This window comes from Hyaena hyaena, unplaced genomic scaffold (genome assembly GCF_003009895.1).
Source record: "Hyaena hyaena isolate Hyena2069 unplaced genomic scaffold, ASM300989v1 scaffold_30, whole genome shotgun sequence".
Lineage (NCBI taxonomy): Eukaryota > Metazoa > Chordata > Mammalia > Carnivora > Hyaenidae > Hyaena > Hyaena hyaena.
Genome location: NW_024080662.1, coordinates 231,679 through 255,428, shown reverse-complemented (window position 1 = coordinate 255,428; position 23,750 = coordinate 231,679). Strand labels below are relative to the sequence as shown.

Genomic DNA, 23,750 nt, shown 5'->3' with positions numbered 1-23,750 from the left:
CTCTCCACCCAAGGGGACGGTAGGCATTGTGACTCCATTCCAGAGTTGAGACATGAGGCCCCACAGCAGCTTGAACTCAGGGCCAGAGGCATTTCATCAGATATTTCAAGGAAAACCAATGAGGCTGCCAGCTCATAGCTGGGATCTAAGTGACTACGCCAGGCCCCCACACAACCCCTCACCCATCCTGTCCCTCCCTCCTGGGGTTTCACACCCCAAGTGTCACAGACTCACACTCTTTTTGTGTAAACATCTTAATTACATCTTTAATGCTCTCACATGGAGATGCTGTGAGTTAAATTACAGCGTCTGTGCATCCTAAATTACACACAGCCCTCCAGTTGGTTCAAGTGCTAATGTATTTATAGCATCTAGAGGAGGGAATACATCCCAAATCTTCCCCACACGGGCCTCCTTGGCCCTCACATCCTGACATGTGATATTTGCCTGACAGAAGGTCTGTGCTGCTGCCCCCGCATCCCCTCCAGCCAGCGGAGGACAGCAATGGTGACGAGGCTGGGCACGGGGGCATGCTTCTGTGCATGCTCATGTGCGCATGCATGCCCAGAGTAAACAACTGCCCAGCTCCTAGGGTCTGGCTTGGCCCCATGCCTTGCCCACATGCCCAGACTGGTAGAAGAATTCCTGAGGGGTGTGGGGTGGGTGGACAATGGGTGGGTGGTCTATGCTTTCAAAAAATAAGTCTGTTTCCCATGGGGCTATCCCCACCCCATTTCAGGCAGCAAGAATGTCCCCAGATAGCCCACAGCCTGTGACCACTGCCCTCAGGCCAGTAGCCTCTCCCACAGCCCTAGATCCCCAATATACACCAGGACAGGAAACCGTTTTCAGAAGCAGGTTACCTGGCTTGTAGAGCCCAGTGAAGAGATGAGATGGGCAGCAGGACCTTCACCTTGGCTTTCCTCTTCCTTCAGTCCTGAACACTGAAGGCAGAGAAGGTGGCCTATTCTGATGCTCCCATGCACATCAAGGGGTGGGGTGGACTTGGAGGGGGGGGGGCCCATGCAAAAGGTCTCCATCCTACTCTGCGCTGGGACACGCACATGCCTGCATTTGGGCACATTTGCACACATGCCTGAGGCTTTTCAGCACGTCCCGGCACTGTGTTCCTCTATACCCATTCCCCTACCTCCTTTCCTCTTTCCCAGCCAACAGCTGGCTGCCAGGAAGGGTGGCTGGGAGGCCTCACCGATCCTCTAAAATACAGATGGGCCTTGGGCAGGAGCAGCCCTCTTCCTGGCATCCTTGCCCACCTGGCAGTTCTTGCATCATCCCTGGGCTTCTCCTGGGGCGACCTGGTTGTTGCCTCTCTCCACTCCAGAGGAGGCTCCAGATTCTGAAGACAGGTCTCTCCCTGACAAAGGGGAAAGCCTCCCTACTCTCCTCCCCCTTCCCCTCCCATCCCATGTCTCCCCCCACTTCCTCCACATTAGAGGAGCAGACCATGATGTGAGGGGTCTGGGGAGGACACAAGGAAGCTAGCATGGCTCTCAACCTTCCTGACATGAGGGATGCCCTCCATGCCAGGGCCCTCAGATCAGGGGACATCAGTAGCCAGATGTCCAGCCTGGCCAGGGCCTCTCTTAGAGCCTGGAGAGTCAGCAGGTGGGTCCTGGGAATAGCTGGGCCTTGGCAGGGCAGGTCCTGAGAGTAGATCTTAACAATCACAGAGTGGGCAGCTCAATGGGCACTGTGGCAGGTGTCTTCATCAGAAGTCCAGGCCTGTCCCCAGGCCACTCACGCATGGATGGCATTGGCTACGTCGGTGAACACCAGCCGGCTGGGCCTCTGCAGTGGGCCCTGAGAGGGGAGAGTGGTCTGCAGAGAGACAGGGGCATCAGGGACCTTGACCAAGGCCATTCAGTCTCTGGCCCACCTCCACCCTTGCTTCTGGGTTTGCCTGTTTTCACTTGGCACCAGCTATGCCTTCCATTTGGAATTCTAAGTTCAGCCTGGATATACCATCTGGCTCTGATGGCCCCTCCCCCCCCCACAGCCATCACCGACTGGCCAGCATGCATTTACCCTGTGGGCCCAGAGGCTGGGTTAATTATGCATGCACCACTCTCTCCCAGCAGAAGGGGCTTACCTCTGTATCCCCCTAGCCCTAACACAGGGGCCGGACCAAGGGAGGCAGGGAGGTGCACAGGAAACAACTGTCAAATTGTCAGTAGTTCTATGGGCTGGGTGGACCAAGGTTCTCAGCCTGATTTCCCAAATATCCCAAGTGGGGAATGTGTCCTGATCAGTTGCCACAGAACTGGCGGCAAAACCAGGAGTTCTCTGGACTCCCAGTCTGGACTCTTCCTGAGTCCAGTCTCCTAATTCTCCCTCTGGCAGGGCCAGCACCTCTCCCCCAGCAACCTGCGGGGTCAAGGCAAGGAGAAATGCAAAGGGGTTTCATGGGTCAGGGAGAGACCAGCCCTCGTCATGTTGCTCTGGCCCTTGGGGATTTTAGGGACTAGTAGCAAGTGGCCAGGCAGCCCAGTGGCTCTGACAGGGTGACCACACAGATACCTAACCCTTTGGACATAGGAAGCAAGTTTGGCTGGGGTCTCTACCCACCAGGGGTTTGTCAGTTACTAGGAATCCCCTAGTGTACTCGGAGGTGCCCTGTTCCAGAATCTGACCCCAACCATGACCCGCTCAGGACCAGGGCCCTCAGGGGGGCAGAGGCACCAGCCTCCCTGTTTCCAATAATCTCTTCCATCAGTCCTCTCCTGCTTTCCTAGCCAAGATGTGGGGACACAGAGGGCAAGAATTGGGGATTTCATTTGCAGACAAGAAAGCAGAGGATCAGAGAGGCCAAGGGGGCTGCCAAGATCACTAAGCTAGCAGGGGCAGAGCCAGGCTGGATCCCAGGGCTGCCCTGGCCTTGTGCAGTCAGTTTATAGGTGGCCACAGGGAAACTTGGCCAGTTTCTAAACAAACCTGACAAAACCCATATACCCGATAGCTGCCACCTGACCACATGGCAGGTGCTGGAAAGCTGCATGAGCAAGGAGGGAGGGTGGGGGCAGAGGTCTCATGAGCAGCCTGCAGGCTGGGTGGGGAGCCTGGTTAGTGCCCACCTTGCCCTGCATGGCCTGCACAGAGGCAGCAGCCTGCATGGAGGCAGCGTCCCGCCCGTGCTCCAGCAGCTCTTGCTCCAGTTCATCTTGTTCCTCCGTAGGGTCGAAGTTGTACATGGGCATTAGCTGGTGGCGGAGCTTCTCCAGCCTGGGGGTAAGGGGAAGGCTGCTGGGGGCATGGCAGGCCCTTCCCCTCCCCCCAGCCCTTCGGGCTCTGCCTGATGCCTGGCTGAGCCATAGCACGCAACTATGTTTAGGGGACCCAAGATTCCCTCTGGGATTGAATGAAAGCTATTTTTATACCTGCAGTACCACCCCTCAGATAGATAGTTACCCACTCCTGGGACCAGATGGGGCCATGACCATGGAGGCATCATCTGTGGGGTCCATGGGACTGCCTAGGCCAGGGCCTTGGGTGGTCCACAGCCTCTGGAGGCCAGGCAGGGAAGGGGAGTCAGTGACCTGGAGCTCAGGGCATTGGGACAAGGGTGGCTCAGCGCTCCCGGAGGGAAAGTATTCATCCCCAACTACGAGTGGGCAGAAGAGGACCTGATTCCTTGACCAGGGAGAGGGGTCCCAATGTTGCTGGGACTCTCTTTTCCCACCCACGTCTTCTAGAGTCCAACCCAACACTGCCAACAGGCTGGAGTTTTGGGTGGTAACTGGGGAGTTACCTCTTCTTCTTCCTGATGTATAAAACCTGCAAGAGAAGGAGCAGCATCAAATGGCTGGGAATGGATTAGCCAGCAGTCCCTTGGGACAGGGTACATCCTGAGGCTGATGATGGGGAGAACTGTGGATCCCCATGTCCTCAGGGTATTCCCTCCCAGGGACACATACATCTTACATCTGTGCCTCCTTTTGACATTTATCAGCTGCTGACAGTGCCTGGGCTTCGAGATGGGGAGCAGGTTCATGCTCGAGGAGCCCAGCCTGGGAGAACCACACAGGCAGACCTGGCCTGCAGACAGGAGGACCCTATCTCTGCCAGTACAGACTGCAGTTCCAGCCACTCAGCACCTGCCTCGGACTCCTCAGGGCTGAAGGGGGAGGGAAGATTTCAGCATACCTCCTCCTCTCAACTCCCCCCAGGGAGTACAGAGCCATGGATGGGCAAAAAGAACAGGGGACAGGTAGTGGCCAGACTCTGCAGGGGAGTGGCTCCAGGCAAGGCTCTGGGCTGGGCTTCTGAGGTTTTCATGGGAGGCTGATGGCCTTCAGTGAACATGGCCTGGGGAGAAGAGCATGAGCCCCTGAATAGCAGCCCAGACTAAACCCCAGAGCTCAGATGCTGGAGGAATGTAGGAAAGCTCTTGGGTCCTAACCCCCATTGTACAGATTCAAAGATAAAGGCCTAGGCAGCCTGAGGAAACATGCAAGACCTAAGAACTCTGGGAGGGAGCAGAACATCCTGATACAAAGCACTGAGAGGGGGAAGAAGGGCTGGCCACCAAGGCAGGGACTCCAGGGACCTCTGCCACCACCTGACTGTTCCCTAAACTGGTGGTTTCTGGCTGCCAAGAGAATGGTCATTTCTACCATGGGGAAAGCCATGTCTCTAGGGTCTGTCCCAAACCCTCTGTGGCTCTCACATCCTTTGTGCCTCATTCACAGCCCGAATCTAGTTGGGTTTCCAGCCTGACCCAGAGTTCCTCTTGCTGCTTGTTTCCTCAGAAACCCCAAAGGCCTGAAAAGAAACTGATGTGCCCCTTGCTTCCCATCCCTTCAGGGGTCACATGTGGATGATACCCTTGCTGTCCTGTCGGAAGGATGCCAGGGGAGCTCCAGGTCTCAGGCCCAGCCCCTATCTGCCCTGAACCAGCAGCTTTAGCCCCAGGACCTGGACTTCCTCTCCTCCCTCTCCTCCCTCTCCTCCCTCTCCTCCCTCTCCTCCCTCTGCTCTGGTCTTGCCCCAAACCCTCCTCTCTGTCCTGGGCCCTGTCCTACAGACAGGTCTTCACGAGATACCAGAACCCTTATCCGATCTCCATGCCTTGGCCCTGCTGTTCCTTCTGCCCCATCTACTGACACCACCCTCCCACATACCTTCCTTTCCAAATCTTCCCCACTCCTCACCATCCAGGTGCAGTGTTGCTTCCTGCAGGAAGCCTGCCCATAACACTCTTGTGTGAGGCACACAACCCGGCACAATTTGCCCCTCCCCATACCCAGCTGGCCCTGCTGACAAGAGAGGAGAGGAAGCAGCACTCAGGGAGCACTTCTGAACCTGTTCGCTAGTGCCCACGAGCTGTTTCCTGCCCTCCACTGCCTTTGTCCCACAATCTTCCTACCTCTCTGGTTTGGGCAAGAAGGCCCTTTTTCCTGGCCATCTGAACATTCCTCCACAATGAAGTGTAAGGGAGTCCTCCAAAATTCCTGGGTCAAAATCTTTTGCCTAGAGTCAAAAGGGCAGATTCCAGATCCTATATTTTCTCTGAGGTAAGATTGTTTCAGTTTATTTAACGGCCACATGGGTGCCATGGGGAAACACTGGCACTCTGCCTCGCCCCTGCCCCAGGAGCCTGCTCACTCTGTGTGTTGCATCCTGGCCCTGCTTGCTGGCCAGCAGTTGTTCCCTGGCAGCGATCTGGAGCCTACAGGGCCCATATGGCAACGTTGGTTTAACAGCAGCTCCAGCCAGGTCATGGATGGACCATCCACAGCCCTAATTAGCCAGAGCAACATGTTCCTGAGCCTAAGGCTAGCCATCAGAGCCTGCGTGGGGCAGTGGCCAGGATGTCAGCCAACCTGGGGGACTAGAGCTGCACCCCCACTCTTCCTGGTCTTAACCAACACAGTCTCCAGCAGTCCCTCAGTGACATTCTGAGTGTCCATGTAGCATATCAGGGGGAGGGCCCATATCTGCAGGGACAGACACCAGATCTTGAAACATATCCACTATCAGGAACACCTTCAATTCTTACCCCAGTTCACCTCAGTCCTGATGTCTGCCCAGTTCTGCCCCTTCTTGTGATACTGGGGCCAGGCCTCCACCTTGGGGTCTCAGCTGTAATGTTGCCTCCTCAGGTGTCCCTGACCACCTAACCTAGAAAGTCCTCCTGCCCAACTCCCCAGCTCAGTCCCTCTGGGCTGGCTTTGGCATCCTTGGTTTACCTGTCTCCTAGTCCCCTGAAGAACCATAGGGCAGGACCTTGTCTCCTGAGTGTCTGGAGACTTGAAGGCTTGGTCCAGGGCAGATGCCCAGTAAATAACTGCTAAGTGAATGAACGCGGCCAGCAGCCTGCCATGCCTGGAGCATCCCACCCCTACTCTGCAGCCCAGGATCTCTTCCCATGGCCTTCTGGCCTCTACTCCTATTGTACCCCTCCTCCCACTTGCCTCATTGTTCTGCTTGCTGCTCAAACCTCCTCCCTGCCTCCAAACTTTTGCCCATCAGGACCCTCCACCTGGAACAACCTCTTCTCCAACTCCTACGTGGCCCCCATGGCCCAGCTTAAGACCCCATGTATCCTGAGAACCTTCTCTGGTTCTTCCAATTGGTGGCAGCCTCTCTGGTCTCTGGGTCTCCAGTGGACAAATCCCTGGAGAAGGGGAAGATTGTGCTATCATTAACAGATAATCATCTTCTGATTAGATTCCCTAAAATCTAAACACTGACCACCCGCCTCCGATTGACAGCCACCTGAGTGAGCCCCAGCCTGCCAGCTCTTACCATGGCCACAGCCAGACCAATCACTGTGATGATCCCAAAGGACAGAAGCATTGTGCCCACACCAGCTGTGCCACCAGCCACATCAGAGATTCTAGTGTCATTAAAGCTGGTAGCTTCTGTGCTGAGGGTAGTGGTCTCAGAAGCTGGCCCATCTGTGGTAGCCTCCAGGTCAGGCTCAGAGGTAGGTGGGTGGCTGCTGAACCAGCCCCTAGCAGATGGGATCCTGGAGTTCATGCTGATGCTGAGAGGGCCTTGGCTGAGACACTGCTTGTGGTCAGCCAACCCGCCAACTTGATTCTGACATCAGTAGTGTCCCAGCCTGTGGCCCCCCACTATACTTGCAGGTTGCCACCTCCTTGGATAAAGGGAGCTCCCTGGCTCCTCCTTGGGTGCTAGAAAAGAAAGAATAAAAAACATGAGGCTTAGGACAGGACTCAGTGGTAACATTAAGTACTCCTAAGTTCTGAAGGTACTGGGGAAATACAAGTTTGAGGGCAAAAGCAAGTTCAAGGGACATCAGGACATGTGCTTTACTTATGTACAGTTCCCATGTGGATTTAGGAAGGTGAAAATAACACCTTGCCCCTTCTTCAAGGGTATGATAACCATAGTGATCATACTTGGAAGATGAGAAAGGTGATGGGGAGGTTTGAAAGAAAAAGTCTCTCCTCTGAGTAATAGCCACCTTTCCACCCCTACTACCTGCATTTCCCATCTCCTCACTCCGTGCCCCCCCATATCCCTCACCTCCTGCTTGAAGAAAAAAAAATACTGCAGCTTTTTCCTTTCCTGGAGGGAAACACTTGCCCAAGAGTCAGATGACTCTAGGCATGTCACTCCACTTCTATGTCTCAGTTCTCCTGAGTCTGAGATAAAACAGAAACAAAAACAAAAAACAAAAACAAAACCCCACCTCCCTCACAGGGTCATTAAAATGGCAGCATGAACTGGTCCCTAGAAAAGACTTAGCTCAGTGCAACCCCTGCCCACAGTCAGCACCCAATATATAGACCTTCACCAATGGCCAGCACACTTGGGAAAGGGGAGCCACAGAAGCCCCTGGACCCAGCCCATTGTGTGATCCAGGCTGTGTTTGCAGTGGGGCGGGGCAGGTATGGAGAGTCCAGAAGGCAGGAAGGGGAGAGAGGCTAAGGTCAGGTCCTCTAGCACAACTTCTCTGAAGGCCTTTAGGGTCAATGGACCTCCATGGGAGAGCTAGGAGCTGCCAGGGACAAGGAAAAACAAGGTGAGCAGGGAGCGTATCTTCAGATGAAGGGATGGAGCTCCCACTCCGAGGTGCTTCTTGTCCCCTCCCTCCTCCCTTGGGAGGAGAGGGTGGGAGGTGTGCCCAGGACAGGGTGTGGCTTAGGTCTTCCCAGGCCAGAGGGTGCTGGGTAAGGGTAAGGGTAAGGGTAAGGGTAAGGGTACGGGTAAGTGGGAAGGGGTCCCAGCCAAGCTGCAGAAGGGCAGACCTAGGGAGAAGGGGGAGATACACAGCCCATGGCTGCACACGTACCTTCCTGTCCTAGCTCATGGGTGTATGTGGGGTGCCTCCTTGTGCAGGCCACACAGATTTCCCTAAAATCTAAACACTGACCACCCGTGTGAGTGTGTGTGCGTGCATGTGTGTGTGTACGGAGTGTACACACTAATGATGGATCCTTAGGAAGGGGTAAGGTTGGCAGAGACATATGGGGGCTCATCCCTCTCTTCCCTCTCCCTCCAGCTTCACTGAACGCGTCAGCAGTCCCAGGTTCGTTCTTGGCTCTGCCTCTGACCCCAGACATGACCTTGGGCCAGACCCTTAACTCTTGCTCTGGGCTCTGTTTACTCCTCAATCCAAAGCAGAGAAAATGCCCTGCCCATCACTGTATGGGACTGCCTGAAGGTCCAAAGGGCAAGAGAAGGAATCGGGTGAAATGCGTTGGCACCGCGACCTCCGAGAACCCGCATACCATTCTCTACCAGGTTCCTCCGTCCTCCCTGCTCCAATCCCCATCCCCGCTCTGCGACTCGGTGATTCCTCCATTCTTGCGCAAAAGCTGCGACCTCAGCACTTACTTAATCCTCTCTGGGACGCCGAGCTCAGCTGGAGAGGCTAGGGGTGGTGGCGATCGACAGGAGGCCAGGGCCAGGGGCTGCGGGTCGGACCCCAGGTCCGCCCTCCCAGTGCGCTCGGAGCCGCGGGCGGGGCGGGCTACAGCGCACCGCCGGCAGCCGCGAGTGCCGGCTCAGGCAGCTTGGGCCGGGACAGGCAGGGCCTGGACCCACCGCGGGGGTGGGGCCGAGGCGAGTAGCCCCACGGGTCCCCCACGCTCCAGTGCCTCCCTTCCCTGCCCGCTCAGCGCCCCTGGTTCCCGATTGGCTGTCAGGTCCAGAGCCCGCCCGGCACTGGCCTGATCGCCTGTCGCTCGGACCTGGCTCCGCCCCCAGAAGGAGCCGGACACTGGGTGTCGGTTCTTGCAGACCACCCCTCACTCCCCATGGCCTTTGCTGAAGTAGGGTCGAGGGCCTTGGATGGCCAAGCTCTTACTGCACTAAAACTCAGGCCGAGCTCCACCTCCTCTGAGATAGACGCGTGCTTCCAAAATGCAGACAGAAGCTGGAGGCTGGGGGAGAGCACTGGATTGGGAGTCCTGGGACCTCCGTTGAACTCTGGCTCGCCCCTCCATGGCTTTGTGACCTAGAGCAAGATGTTTCCCCTCCCTGGGGCTCGGCTTCCTGCTCAGATGAGCTCTACCGAGAGGGCTCTTGGGTAAACACCCACCCCAGGCTAGAAATGAGGTAGCTGAGTTCAGAGAAGTTGGAAGCAGAATGGTATTATTAGATTGGTATTGTTATTGGGAATCCTGACACAATCCTACATATACCCCTCATAATAGCCTCCCTCCACAGCGCGATCATCTCAGGGGAGGTACCCTCGGATACCTTCTAATCTTCGGGTTTACAAGGGGAGTTTATGAGGACCACGGGTCTGGGACCGAGCCCAGGAAACTTCATGTTTAATAATCGTAAACAGTGATCTAGTTAACAATAGATCCTGGTGGTTGGTGGGAGGGCGTCAGCAGGTCACACTTTGTGGGACACTGCCATGAGTTTTGTCAAAGGAGCAACTGAGGCCCATAGAGTGAGCCGCCAACTGTTAGAATTCAAACCCGGGTCTCCAGCGTCCAAATCCTAAAACCTGGGAGCAAGAGGGTCAAAAGCGGCCCTGGGGTCTAGTGGCCTCTGGCCCCCAGCCCGGCTCGGACTACTTTCTCCGCCAGGTCCTGAACACTGGGTCCCGCCCTCAAACTGCTACCGCCCCCCAGTACAGGAATCCGTCCAAGTGCTGCTTGGCCTGCGCAGAGGCTAGGCTAGACCACGCCCCTGGACGTCGCGCTCCAATTCTCAAACCCTGGCTGACTGCTGGCACGCCCCCATTGGGGCTGACAGCATACCACCGCGGCCGGGTACCGAAACACTAGCTCGTAGTAGTCCCCGCGGGCTGGGGCCATGTCCCCTCCGTGAAGAATGGCGGGACCTAGCTCCCAGAGGGCAACCTCCCACATATCCACGCACTCTCCCGCCCGTGGGCTACGGGCGTAACCTGTGTTACGGGCTACAACAGCCCGCAAGGGGCTTCCCGCGTGGAGCCCAGTAACACTAGGAACTCTGGAACTGGGCGACTGGGTCCGCCCGAGTCCTTTCTCAGACGCACCGACCCCGGAAGCAGGTCATCCGAGGGCACTCACCGCGGTCTTGCATATCCGGGGTCCATGCCCCGGTGGTGTCTTCATCCCGACGGGCGGGCGGGGTAATTCTTCAGGCCGGTATGTGCTAGAAATGGGAACCGGGACGGGTGCCCCTGAACTGCAGCACTCTCGAGACCCCCTCACTCCGCGTTATATAGATGAGGAAACAGGCCTGGGGAGAGGCGACCTCGCCTGGGTCATTAACGATGCCTTGCAGAGCTGAGAGGGAAGCTGCGTCCCAGACTTCAGGCCTTGGCTCCTCCTGGGGCAACGCTCAGGTGGACAGAGCTGCCTCTGGAGTCCGGAGGACGTGGGTTTGTGTCCTGCCTGGACAGTTCCAGCGAGGCTATTTTAGGCAAGTCGCTTTCCCTCCCAGCTTGTCTCTGAAAGTGCTCAGTATATGCTAGTTTGGACCTTAGTCCCTGCGACAGTGGACCTTAGGGGACCACTAATTTTAAAACTTCTGTTAAATCTTGTTTGTGATGACTGAAGTATGAAGTTAACAAGTAATTGTCATTTTTTTTTTAACCTGGGAATTTATGCTGATGTTTAGGATTATGGGTTAAATGGGGGCTGGGGGGGTAGGCAGGAGGGGCAGAGAATTTTAGCATACAAATCAGTCAAATACATGTAAAATGTCAAAAGCAAAGTAAAGTTCCCAAGCAAAGGCAGTCTCTTCTCTTGCAATATTAGTTAAGAGCATGTAACATTGAATCCCTCCTGTGTGTTGAGCTGACTCTCAGGCCCTTGATATTCATTGTCTACTGCACTGTTCGCGTGGACATTTTATGGAGGACACTGAAACTTAGAAATAATGACTTTCCCAAGTAACACACACTAGATGGAGCAGATCTGTTCAACCCTCAAACCTGAGCCCCGACCCATCACCAGGGACTCAGCTCTGGGTTCAGCCCACTTCAGCTAAAAACGTGATGAAAACAATTGGTCAAGACAAGAAGAATCAAATAGGTGGGTGAGGGTCTAAAATGGAGTCAAGGAGGTAGCAGAGCAAGAGCATGCCCTCTCTCAGGCAGCAGGTCAGCGAAGAGTGGGTCACACAAGGTTCAGCTGCTCTCCTGGTTCTCTTTTTCTCTTCCAGGTTGGCAGTCACATCTAGATCAGAGCCACCTTGAGGAGCCAGAGCCAGTGGCCATCTTTGGTGGCTGACACGAGGAAGACTTAGGGACCTGGGAGCACTCAGGAGAGCCTTTCCCTGAGACATGGAGATTGGGGGCCGAATGCTCTGGGCCCTCCTGTCTGGCCTGGGGAGGAGGGGAGGCACCAGGGACTGGGCCTTCAGCTCATGGCAACCCTGTCTGCCCCTGGCTGGGTTGTTGAGTGCCACAGAGCTGGTCAGCCACTGGACTGCAGTCTTTGAGAAGAGGGGCATTCCTGAGGCCCAGGCATCCAGTGAGTACATCGTTGCTCATGTCCTTGGAGCCAAAACAGTTAAGTGCAGTGTTGCTAAGAGGGCAGAAGATAAGGGAGGGAAAACCTTAGGGAAGAACATCCAGGCTTTACTGCCACACTGAGAATGCTAAGCTAAGAGTGATGGGTTTTTTCTGAAGGGATGTCTTAGATACTTATTTATTCATCCAGCTAAGTATTACAGTGTGTGCCAGGCAGTAGGGATCCAGGGATGATCAAGGTGGTCAGTGTTGGGGCCACAAGCATTGCCCACCTACACCTGGGCCAGGGTAGGCAGCCACTCACATTCTCTGTGGGGCAGTTTCAGAGCCTGAGGCCAGTACTTCGGACCCAGCCCCTGACCCCTTGGCAGCTACAGCATGTCCAGAAGCTGAGTAGCTGTCGATTGCAAAGGTGAGCACCCACGGGCCAGACCTGAGGGTTCTGCATGGGGAACAGGTGTCTGGTTTTCCCCCAGCCCAACTAGTTCATGGTCAGGGAAGAGGAAAGCGTCCAAGGACTAGAAAGGTGTTGGTCTGAGGGATTGATGAGAGAGGAATCAGGCGACTAGAAAGAAAGGAAGGGAGGGGAGGCCTTGGCTCAGTCCTGAGGCACATGAGGCACGACCCTGATACTTTTGGTATCCCACAAGTGGTATCCCTCAAATCAGTCATGGTCCTGTTGGTCCAGGCTCTGGCACTGATGTCACGTAGCTGCCTCCTCTGCAGGATGCCTGTGCAGTACATCCTTGGGGAGTGGGACTTTCAAGGGCTCACTCTGAAGATGGCCCCCCCAGTATTCATCCCTCGCCCGGAAACCGAGGTAGGTGTGCCACCAGGACAGAGCAGAATGGGTATTAGGGTGGGGTTTAGGGCACCTGTCTTGCCCAAGACTTCCTCCAGAGGGCGCTGGGACCTCATGATTATTGTCCTCAGAGGCCTTCCTCTTCCATACTGGTGTCTCCTGGGAGGCTTGGTAGGTGGGGCCACGCGTGCAGAGGTCTCCTGCTGGCCTCCTTGATTGTCCTCACATCCCAGACCACTGCTCCAGCTCCCAGCCTGGCCTACCCATTCCATGGGGGGAAAATGCCCTCCTCCTCAGGAGATGTGGGTGAAGTGGATAGGGCTCTAGCTGGACGCCTGCAGGCCTGGTACAGCTATGTCACCTCAGGCAAGTCATTGACTCCTCTGGACCCAGATGATAAGAGGGTTGGGTCAGGGAATCTGTGACTTGGTTCTCTTAGATCCACTGTCTGGTCAGGTAATCACCTGTGTCTCTCAAATTACTAGGACTAGGGATTGTGTGGCCTAGGGATACTGGTCCTTGGTGAGGCCCCCTTATTCTGGAACAGATACATTCTGTAGCCCTTCTTGGGCTTCCCCTTGACCTTGTAGGGAGTCAAGAGAGAGCAGAGCAGGTCGATGAGGCTGTGTGTGGGCTGATGGGCAAGCTAGAGGGCACCAGGTTTTGAGGAGCATTTCTCAAAAGGCACCCAGGCATACAAGTATTCCTAGGAGAGATCAGGCCTCATTCACCTGCCCAGACAGGGACCCAGAGTCCCATTTCTTTCCTAGCCTCTCTCCCCTGGCCAAGAAACCCTCTGAGCCCATTCATTTCCACATCATGTGGTTCAGAGGCCAGGTCCTCCCCTTACAGCCCAGTGCTGGGAGGACAGTAGAGAATCTGAGAACTACCTAAAGTCACAGGGCTTCCAGGTGGAAGAGTATGGGGGCAGCACTTGGACTTCCTGACTCTGGGTCAGGGCCCCACATCTCCCATAGGGCTGCCCCATCTGGGATTGGACGAGCTGGGATGGGGTGCAGAGATCCAGAGCAAGAAGTGGTGGTCTGCCACCCATAGGCTCTTGGGAGGCTACCCAGTGTCTTTCCCAAGCATGTGACCTCTGGCTGGGAGTCATTCACTGTCTCCTGAGGCTGCTAAGGGTCAGGACATGGGAGGGAAGCTACCATGATGACCTTTGAGTCCCCTCAGAGTTGACCTGGCACCAGCCATATACTCCAGGGTTCTGAATGTGGGATGTGGACTTCTGGCTCACATAGGTGTCCCCCCCGCCCCCCGCCCCCATTCCTGTGCAGGTCTGGGCCAGAGAGCAGCTCTGTTGCAAGGAGCTGGGGGAGGGGGGAACAGAGGGGGAGGCTGTGGTTGGAAGGCCAGGTCCTCACCTTACTGTGCAGACATTTCTGAGAACTTGCCAGGTTTGCCCCAATGTGAAGCCACATTGGGGGTGCTTTACCAAGAACTTGAGAGGACGTGGCCTGTGGCAGGGAGTAGGGAGAATGGGTGCAGGGAAGAGTTCATGATGCCTGTGTTCTTTTTATCCACTGAAGGGCAGTTTCTGATGACGGGGGCAGAAGTCAGAAATGCAAAGTTGTAGGTGGCATGTGGCTTGATAAGTTGGGCTTTCCCCGTGGGTGGGAAGGTGGCTCAGTCCCCAGGCTGGCAGTGTGTACAGTGGGAAACCCAAGGCCGAAAGCGTGAGCCATTCATATCGAACCTGGCAAGGTGAGGCTCTGTGGGGTGTGGGAGGCTCAGTGCCTTGTCTGTGATTGGCTTGAGAGAGGCAGTGCCACCTTCATGGGGCTGCTGTCTCAGAGCATCTGAATGGAGGGTATTCACAGCATTTAGGTCCTGCTGAGGCCTTGGGCTGACTTCTTGAGGGAAGCTGCCTGTTCCCCACATTCTCTTCTATCCCTACCCCATCATGGTTTTGGATTCTTCCCTTATTGACCTGGAAGAAGAGCTCTGGGTCTGAGACAGCTCAGCTTTCAGCCTCCTGTAAAGAGCCACCAATTTCAGGCTGTTGGAGGCTGGAGGCTCTTCTCTCGGTGAGGAGGAAAATTTCTGGGCTTCTTGCATATAGTCTCTACCCCTACAGTGGTCCCATAGCCAAGTTGGTCCTCAAGTGGTCTGGAGTGTAATAGAGGGTCCAGGGGACACTGGTGGGAGTGGGGCCCAGTCTCTCAGCTTCACACGCTGCCTGAGGTGGCCATTCATATGTGACATGTCTCTCTGAGTTCAGGGGTGTCTCTATGAGGCGGCTGGCCAGTGTGGCTGGCCAAGGGGTCATTCTCCAACCAGAGTAGGTCTGTCTGTGGCCAGGAAACCAAGAGAAGTTCACACCCCTGACAAGCCTCAGCTGTCCTACCAGCTGCTCAGTAAGTGGCCTCAGTGCTGAGCCTGCAGTCTCTCCACCACAGCTCTAGACTGCTCGCGCTATGGCAGTCCCAGTGCTGTGGGCCCAGGTTGCTGCGAGCACTCCTACTTTCTCCAGTAGTGCTTGGTACTGGTGGGAGCAAGTGAGGGAAACAGGAAGGGTTGGACCCATTGGCTAAGTCCTCTCTGCTTTGAACTTGCTACCCTTGGCACAGGGTATTAGGAGGCCTCGAAGGATAAAATGCCTTTTGGAGCTCAGCACTGAGGAGCTTATATGGCAAATGGGTCTAAGTGATCTGGAGCCATTGAGTTTGACTGTTGATATTGGGGATTTGGGGGGATCTGGGGGGTCTGAGGCTTAGAGGATGGTTTTCCACAACCATGAGGGCTTGCCCAGTACTTGGGAAGTAGCCAGAAGGCCCCTCTGAGAGTCGGGCTTTGCCTGTAGGACACACTGTGATAGGTTAGATTCCTGGTCTTCCCATCATGGAGCCTTCAGTCTGGTGGGAGAGGCGAACCGCATCCTGGACTTTAGACTCATGGAGAGGAGCCATGGTAGACTTATGGTAGAGAGAGCCTGGCAGGGGTGTGGTGAAGAAGCCTTCCTGGAGAGGTGGACCTCTTTATAGATGAAGGGAGCACCCACTTGCTGACCCCTTTGCCCATTCCCTGAGCCAGCCTTGCTTAAGATCCCAGGAGTCCCAAGTAGGAGACTTCTCCTAAGGGCTGTCTTTGAGAAGGAAGCACACTGCCCTTTCCCAGTTCCATGCCTGGCTGCTTAGGCCCTCACTCCACTGCTCATTAGAAATGGTTGGCTACTGGACAACAGCAGCCCTTCACCCTCACCTCTACCCTGTATTGGTTTCCATGCACAGTCCCTGCAGGTGCCAGATGGGCAGACAAGACTTGAAAGCCTGCTGTTTCCAAAACAACAATGTCTGGAAGTGTCCCGGGGCCCCCAAGGCAGGTGTGGTGCAATCAGGCACCTCCCACCACACCATACCCACTTATCCCCATGCCCTATGTATGCATGCCACTGCCCCCTTTGGATATGGGGCTTAGAGAGGAATGTGTTCCTCCTACTATGCCCCACCTCCATGGAGGCAAGTCCCTGTCCCTCCCTGGGAGCCTCCTAAGTTCAGCTCTATAAAGAAGCTGGGGATGCTCTGGCCCCTGATAATTGACCATCATGAGTGTAAACCAGGCTCCAGGAAGGGCCTTGACCCCTGGGCCTTGCCTTCCTCATGGGCCAGTTGTGAGGCTCCAACAAACTAATGGAGGGAAAGCTCTAGAAGCAGGGCCAGTCATAGAGAAAGTGGCTAAGGACCATCAGGCATGGTTCTTAGCATTGTCATGAGCATTAAACAGGAGGCTATCTATAAAAGGGCTTGCTGGGGTTTATTGAACACTTACCGTGTACCAGGAATGGGACCCATGTCTCACAAATGCATTTCTGTTTAATCTCCCCAACACTCTGATGAGGTGGGTTATCTCACCTGCCCAGTTTTACAGATGGGGAATCTGAGGCATGGAGAGGCAGAGTGACCTGCCCATGGCCTGACATAAAGTTCAGTCTAGCTTTAGACACCCCTCTACATTCACATAGGGGCTAACCATGCTTGGGTCTCTGTGCCAAGACCCCCTGGAGAACCAGGTTGTCTCTAATTCTAATCCAGACCCCTTTGCCTCACAGGAGCTGGTTCAATGGGTGCTGGAGGAAGTGACCCAGAGTTCCTGTGCAGTGGGAACCCAAGGTGGCCCCCTCATCCTGGAGGTGGGCTGCGGATCGGGAGCCATCTCCCTTAGCCTGCTGAGCCAGCTTCCCCAGGTGAGCCCCCTCTGCATCCCTGTGCCCCTCCATGAGTAGACTGGGACTACCACTCACTATCCCACAGATCCTTTCCCCACCCATTTCTGCTGGAAGCACTTGAGAGGAGGTGGCCAGATGTGGAAAGACAGGGCTGCCCCCAGCCCATCATGGTCATAGCCTCTAAGTCTTGTCCCCTTCTCTCTGGCCAGACCCTGGCTACAGAGAGGGGAATGGCTGTTGGGTATTTCCCTCCTCTCTGGTAAGGGGTTGGAGGAGAGCTCTGATCCCCAGCCCTGGCCTCTACAGGCACCCTGCTCTCTACATTCCCATCGTTTATTCTTGGGGCAGAGCCGAGTCATTGCTGTGGATAAAGGAGAAGCTGCCATCTGCCTGACCCAGGAGAATGCTCAGAGGTAGGTGTGCTGGGAGGACAGAGGGTTAGGGTTGGGGAAGTCTGACTTTGGGACCTGATCTCAATCCCTATTCAGATATCAAACTCACTGATGTCTGCTTTCTACTCCTAAGAAAGAGGAGGTGGGGAGGGGTGGCCTGGCATGGGTCCCACAGGGTTATGAAGGACGATGGGTACCATATAACTGACAGTCCAAGAAGCGTTTATTCTTGTAGTCCTGGTAGCCACCAGTAGGAGCCTCACCTGTGCTCACCCTCACTTCCCATCTCTCCAGGCTTCGGTTGCTGGACAGAATTCAGATCATTCCCCTGGATGTGACTTTAGGTATCTTCCCTACCCATGTTCCCTGGGGTGGGGATCCTGGGCACAGGTGCTGAATGGTGGATAAGGCACTCTGCAGAGATGGATGGAGGGCTTCCCCAACACACAGACACACAGACACACACACACACACACGCACACACACACACACGGGGTATCTTAGACCAGTCCTTGCTGAGGACAGGCAAGTCTCTGCTGCCTCCTGGGCTGACCTGACCCATGCAGGGACCAGCCACAGGGTCTTTCTTACTTTCTGAACCCCTATAACTAGTGAGTTTAACTAGGGCTTGCTTGTTGTCAAGAGATGAGCAGAAGCTCAGGAGAAAAGCTTTAAGACCAAAATACTTTAATACTTTAGTGGCTACCCACCCTGCCCCTACCTGGCGCAGGCATAGCATAGCTCACCCACACCTTTGCAGAGTGTCCCTGGTTTCTGGCTGCAGTTCCGGTTTATTATGTATCCACAAGATCTTCGAGCCTCATATGCACCCTCCACCGAGTGTGACACACCTGGTGTAGCACCTGGCACCTGGATGGAGCTGATAAGCAGAGGTGCCAGGAATTGACTGACAAACCAGGCATGCCCTCCACACACTGAGTCCATGTTGGCTATGGGGCAGCATATGGCATGGCCAGTAGGGCTGCACAGGACAGAGGCTCTTGTATTGACTGCGCAGTCAGAGAGGTCTTCCTGAAGGTGGCACTTGAGCTGAGATTTTTGACAGGAAGGAGAGAAGGCAAGGATATTCCAAGTGAAGAGTTGCCATCTTAGAGTATACACACTCCTGACCAGGCTGCTGGCTGGAGACCCTGGGCACTAATCTGCAAGTCTGGGTTGTCAGGTCTAGTGATAGGCCCATGGTGTGGCTTGGGGAGGGGGACTACCCAAGGGATATGGTGACAGGTAGAGTTGCCACCTGTTATCTGCTGTGTGTTCCCTTTGACCATAGAGGGGAGTTGGGCACACCTACTGCCCTGGGGCCCCATGGACCTGATCATCAGCAACCCTCCCTACATCTTCCAGCAAGACATGGAGCAGCTGGCCCCTGAAATCCGCAGGTGCAGGGTGTGGTAGGAGGGAGGCCAGGCCTGAGAAGGCCTTGGGGGATGTGTCTGCCTTGGAAGAACTACAGCATTGGGAGGGCCGGGGAGGGAGAGGGGACTGAAAGAGGCAGTGATGTTGAAAGAGAGGCTCACTCAGGAGCCCATAGACCTACTCGATTCAGCTTCCGCCCCTCACTTAAGACCATTAGATAACCACTAAACTTCTCTGAGCCTCATTTCCTGCCTTTGAAAGGGGAGTGGTAGACCTTTGCAGGGCCATGAGGAGGACTTAGCAATGACTAACATATTACACAGAAGGTGCTCAAATGGGTACATCATTTTACAGAAGACTGAGACCCGAAGAGGGAAGGTGCCTGGTCCAAGGTCATGTAGGGGCTTAGCAGGAAGGCTGGGACTAAGACCCTACTCCAGGCTTTGTAGTGAGCCATCCTGTTCTCAAACAAGGGCTGAGAACTAGGGGTAGCCCAGAAGCCCTTGAACGAGGCAGTGGTAATGTGGGTCAGGGTGCTAGCTCCCTCTTTCCAGACTCTCAGGAATGGTCTAGCCAGCTCCAGCCCCTGTTACCTGCCCCCACCACCGCCCAAGCATAGGAACAGCCTCACTTCGCTATCAGTCAGTGGGATTCACTAAGCACGCTTAGCATTGCCTGATAGGGTGCTGCCTATAGGAAGTAGGGGAATCAGAGCTGCCATTTGGGGTCTCCCTCTATGTCCTCAGATCTTCCTTTTGTGGAGGGCCCTGCTCAGCTTAATTTACCCCTTGTCCCAGGCTCTCACCTTCCACTGTTTTCCCTTCAGCTATGAAGACCCATTAGCCCTGGATGGTGGAGAGGAGGGCATGGACATCATTACCCACATCTTGGCCCTGGCACCTTGGCTCCTGAAGGACTCTGGGTATGGATAGGGCGGGTCTCCTGGATCTGTCCCAGTGTGTACTAGGCCTGCCCTGACAGTCATTCTGCCCCCACCCCTCCTAGTCCAGGCAACCCAGAAGTGCAGGTCCTAGCCCTGCCTGGTTGAGCTGACCCATTTCTCCCTCATGTAGGAGCATCTTCTTGGAAGTGGAACCAAGACATCCAGAGCTTGTTGGCAGCTGGCTTCAGAGCCGACCTGACCTGTCCCTTGATCTTGTGGCTGTGCGCAAGGACTTCTGTGGGAGGTGAGCTCTACCTGCCCCACCCCTGCCTCCATAGCCACACTGGTCCTTCCACTCAGGCCATCCACAGCTCTGGCTGTAGGGAGAGCATGCTATTCCCATGCTCTGCTCATCCCGTGGGATCCAGGCAATAATTGACCTCTTGTCCCTGTCTCTTTAGGCCCAGGTTCCTGCATATCCGGAGGTCTGGGCCACAGCGTGGCTGGCCTGCGGAAGCCATGCCGGGGCCCCAGCCTGCCAGAGTGGCTGGCTGATCCTTCTTCCTGGAATGCTTGGAGGGAGGTGATGGCACCTTCCTGAACCCAGATACTTATGATATTTCCTATGGCTCTGTGATTACCCATGCTCCACATTTCTAGGAGACTTGGGGATAGAAGCAAGGGTGGGATGTCCTTCTTGTGGTGGCAAAGAACAATGGCATCCATAGTTTCCTCAGAACTGAGCAGACCTAGGTTCCCATTCTGGGCTCCATCATATCAGTGTGGCCAAGGATAGGTTGCTCAATGTGTCTGTGGGTGGAATTACCTTGGGGATGTTGGGAGATAGGGCCAATAAAGTGTCGAGAGACCAACAAGTAGTCATCTAATGTTTTGGTATTGTGATTTGTGGGTCCCCTGGCCCCTTGTGCCCAGGCAGTGCTGGAGGTAAGAGCTTCCTTCTGCCCCAGCAAGACTAGCCACCAGTCTCCCACCTGGTGGGAGTGTGAAAGTGCAGTGTGGAGAAAGGCACATGGGTGATCCTCTTGGCCTTGGATGCCAGGGGCTTGGGACTGATCAGCTCACTCTTAGGGTTCGACCTAGCCCTCAACTGCCCTAGGTACATTCTCACACATTCTGACTGGGGCTAGGCTCTGAGCACAGGTGCGTCATATGAACTTCAACTTAGAGCTGGCTGCCTGCTTGCTGGAGGAGATCAGGCTGAGGGTCTTTCGTGCACCATGCTGGTGTCACCTGTCCACATTTATTTCACTGAGGGCTTGAGCCAGTAAGGAGTAATCAGCGTTTATGTTTACTATTTATTCTCATAGCTTTTGGCTAAAACATTCCTTCCAAGTTGACCTTGCAGTTTCAGGTAACCCATCTGTCCCTGGTTGGAGCTGGGGAGAGTAAGAAGCCCAGACAGAGCAGGTAGCAGGTTATGACCTCCACCTGAGCTCTGGTCTGTGCAAATTTGTGGCCACTAGGAGGCCTGAAAGCCCACCCCTTCTGTCCACAGTGACAGGAAACCTCCAGGTTGGCAAGTGCTGGTGTGACTCTACATCAGAGCGGGTCCTGAGGAACATGCCAGACCAAGCTGGCTCAGCCCACTGGCACTTTCAAGGGCCTGACCTGGTGGTGCGGTGGCCAGAGGCAGTATGGTCTGGTGGGCAGCATCCTCTGCTAGAGCTAGGATTCAGGTTCCAGGGCTGTGTCTTGCACCGGGACCTTGGGTAGCTCTTTTCCCTGCAAGGAACTGGCTCTTCTGGCTCCAAGGCCAGTGTTAGGTGGCAGCCTCATTTTATTCTCAGTCAGCCAGGTGGGATGTGAGCTGGTATCTGAGTGCTCACTCCTCCAGAAGGGACTCCCCAAGAGAAGATGTGGCCTGCCTAACATGCCATGGTGGGAGGTAGCCAAGTGGAGATGGGAAGTTAGGTCCCTGCCTTTGGAGAGTCTGTATTGCTGGGCTCATACCTGGCTTGGGTGACCCACTCCTTCCCCTACTGTGGCTGAGGCTCACATCTGCCTTAGCAAGGGCCACACTGCAGCTCCTAGGACTCCTGTGTCCTGCTCCTTGCCCAATGCCAGCTGCATGGACTCCATGCTGCTCCCGACTTCCTTTGAGGAGGGGTAGGGACTCCCCATCATGGCTGTCTGGAAAGAACTTGGGAGGGTAGGGCACAGCCAGAGAGAGGCTCCTAGCTTTCTGAGCCCCCTTGTGCTCTCCAACCTTTGCCCACCTAGGTCCTTACCAGTATTGCCCATCTACTCCTGCCTGTGCCCTTCAGCTCCTGCTGTCTTCAGCTGTATCTTAGGGCAACCTGTCCCCTTGTCCCACAGCCTGGACCACACCTCAGCCAGTAATGGCTTCCTTGATGGTTTCACCCTCCTGGCCTTGGACCCATCACTGAGGAAAGGTCTTGGCAAGCATGTGGATATGGCACCCTAAGAGAACGTAATGATGGGAGTGACAGTGTAGGGGCAGCTGGGGTCACAGAACCAGGAGCAACCTTTGGGGACAACCCTTCCTAGAAAAACATGAAGCTTGACTCCTCTGATAAAGAGATGCAGGCCAAGTGAACTGGCAGGCCGGGCCTCAAGCCTGCAGCTACTGGCTTGATTGGGCCTTGGACATTGAGCTCTGATGTTGGAGCTACACCAGCTTGAGTTCAGATCTTGGCATCTGTGCTCACCAGGATATGACCTTGGGCAGATGACTTCACCTCCCTCAGCCTTGGCTTTCATACTTGATAAGTGGAACCCTGTGCTTTATCTCATAGGATGGTTCTGAGGGGTCTGTGGGATGTACCTTTCATGGGGCATTGTGCTTTCACTGCTTGCTCTAGAGAGAAGACACGTAAGGAGACACAGGGAGGGCCTGTACCCTTATGCATCTGTCTGGTGCTTGACACCAAAACAAAGCAGGCAGAGACAGGGCAGTTTAGAAAGGAGGGAAGGCAAGGATTTCACTCTTGGGCTCTTGACATTTACCTGCTCTCTGGAGACAGAGCCCCCAAGAGGCTGGTAGCCTGGCTGCCCAGATATCCCTCAGCACCTCCTCTCCCTCCTCACCAGGGCATTAATGCCCTGAGGTCCAGGCCAAAACAGCTAGTGGCTGTGCCCAGGAAAGCCAGGCTTACCTGCCCTATTTCCTCCCTCTTTCCTGGGGCCAGAGCAAGACATGAGTTGCCCTCTCCCCGCCCTGCGCCCAGCATGTGTTATGGAACTGATGGTAGAGTTTAGGCTCTTGAGACCCCGTGAGGTCTTGAGGAATGTGCCTACTGCCCTCCTAGCTTCCTTCAGCCAGACCCTAAGTAGGTGTAGGAGTCCTTGACTGATGTACTCAGAAAGCAGTTCCATCCCATCTGCTGACAGTTGAAGAAACTAAGATTTTGTCTCATAGTTGGATGCTTGTTCTAGCTGCCCCTGGGTTTCTCCATGGGGCCCATCTAGCTGCCCTATTGAAATGTACCTCTAAACCCATCAAGCCTTTTTATAAAAATTTTTAAAGTTTTTTAAAAAAATGTTTGTTTATTTTTAAGAGAGAGCAAGTGGGGGAGGGGCAGAGAGAGAAGGAGGCACAGAATCCGAAGCAGGCTCCAGGCCTGAGCTGTTAGCACAGAGCCCAACACGGGGCTCGAACTCACAGACTGTGAGATCATGACCTGAGGCGAAGTCGGATGCCTAACTGACTGAGCCACCCCAGGTGCCTTACCCCTAAACCCTTTTCTACCACAACCCTGTACCTGGACCCTGGGCCATTGACTGCTGCCAATCCCTGCCCTAAACCCTTGACTGTCTCCTCATGACTTGAGTGTGGTCACTGTGTCCTGCAGAGGCCAGGACTTGAAGAGGTGGGGTCAGGGGGTGATGGCTGTGGGAAAGACCCTGTGTGGACCCTGTTCAGAATCCCATCAGTGCTCTGAGTATGCTTCCATCAGAACAAAGTGTTCCAGTGCTGACAGGCTTTGAGAACTGCTTTAACCTTTTCAGGCCAGCATGTCCTTCCCTGTCCGTGTTTGGATTCTTTTGTTCACTGCCCTGGATTGCAGCTTCCTCACAGAACTCTCCATTCCCTAAACATACCTCCTTCCCTTCGCCCAGGCAGTGTCTCCCATCAGGAATGCCTTGCCCACCACTGCCAGTCCAGATGATCCCTTCTTCAAGCTCCAACATAAATGCTGCCTCCTCCAGGACACCCGCCCTGACCC

General features: G+C 55.0%; 2 protein-coding genes across 11 annotated transcripts; one reads left to right on the top strand and one right to left on the bottom strand.

Annotated features, from left to right (window-relative positions):
- Window positions 1-238: 238 nt before the first annotated feature.
- Window positions 239-9,009, bottom strand: CUNH3orf18 (chromosome unknown C3orf18 homolog). 3 transcript variants are annotated; one of them, XR_005527690.1, is made up of 6 exons: window positions 8,827-9,009; window positions 6,766-7,157; window positions 3,767-3,792; window positions 3,093-3,240; window positions 864-1,839; window positions 239-645 (listed from the first exon to the last, which is right to left on the bottom strand). XR_005527690.1 is itself a non-coding variant. In XM_039228012.1 (5 exons), exons 2-5 carry the CDS (start codon window positions 6,997-6,999, stop codon window positions 1,759-1,761), a joined length of 489 nt encoding a protein of 162 aa, XP_039083943.1. In that variant the 5' UTR covers window positions 7,000-7,157; window positions 8,827-9,009; the 3' UTR covers window positions 239-1,758. The 3 variants fall into 3 exon arrangements, 1 of the variants encoding a protein (XP_039083943.1); XR_005527689.1 differs by having other exon boundaries at window positions 239-944; window positions 1,151-1,839; XM_039228012.1 differs by having other exon boundaries at window positions 239-1,839.
- A 1,488-nt stretch (window positions 9,010-10,497) lies between these two features.
- On the top strand, window positions 10,498-20,424 carry HEMK1 (HemK methyltransferase family member 1). Of its 8 annotated transcripts, none has more exons than XM_039228376.1 (11): window positions 10,498-10,577; window positions 11,599-11,947; window positions 12,229-12,320; window positions 12,635-12,728; window positions 16,774-16,908; window positions 17,239-17,303; window positions 17,577-17,626; window positions 18,574-18,682; window positions 19,486-19,581; window positions 19,733-19,846; window positions 20,004-20,424. In XM_039228376.1, exons 2-11 carry the CDS (start codon window positions 11,720-11,722, stop codon window positions 20,095-20,097), a joined length of 1,077 nt encoding a protein of 358 aa, XP_039084307.1. In that variant the 5' UTR covers window positions 10,498-10,577; window positions 11,599-11,719; the 3' UTR covers window positions 20,098-20,424. The 8 variants fall into 8 exon arrangements, with proteins under 8 accessions (XP_039084307.1, XP_039084306.1, XP_039084311.1 ...); XM_039228375.1 differs by having other exon boundaries at window positions 17,197-17,303; XM_039228380.1 differs by lacking the exon at window positions 11,599-11,947 and having other exon boundaries at window positions 12,597-12,728; window positions 17,197-17,303.
- The last annotated feature ends 3,326 nt before the right edge of the window (window positions 20,425-23,750 follow it).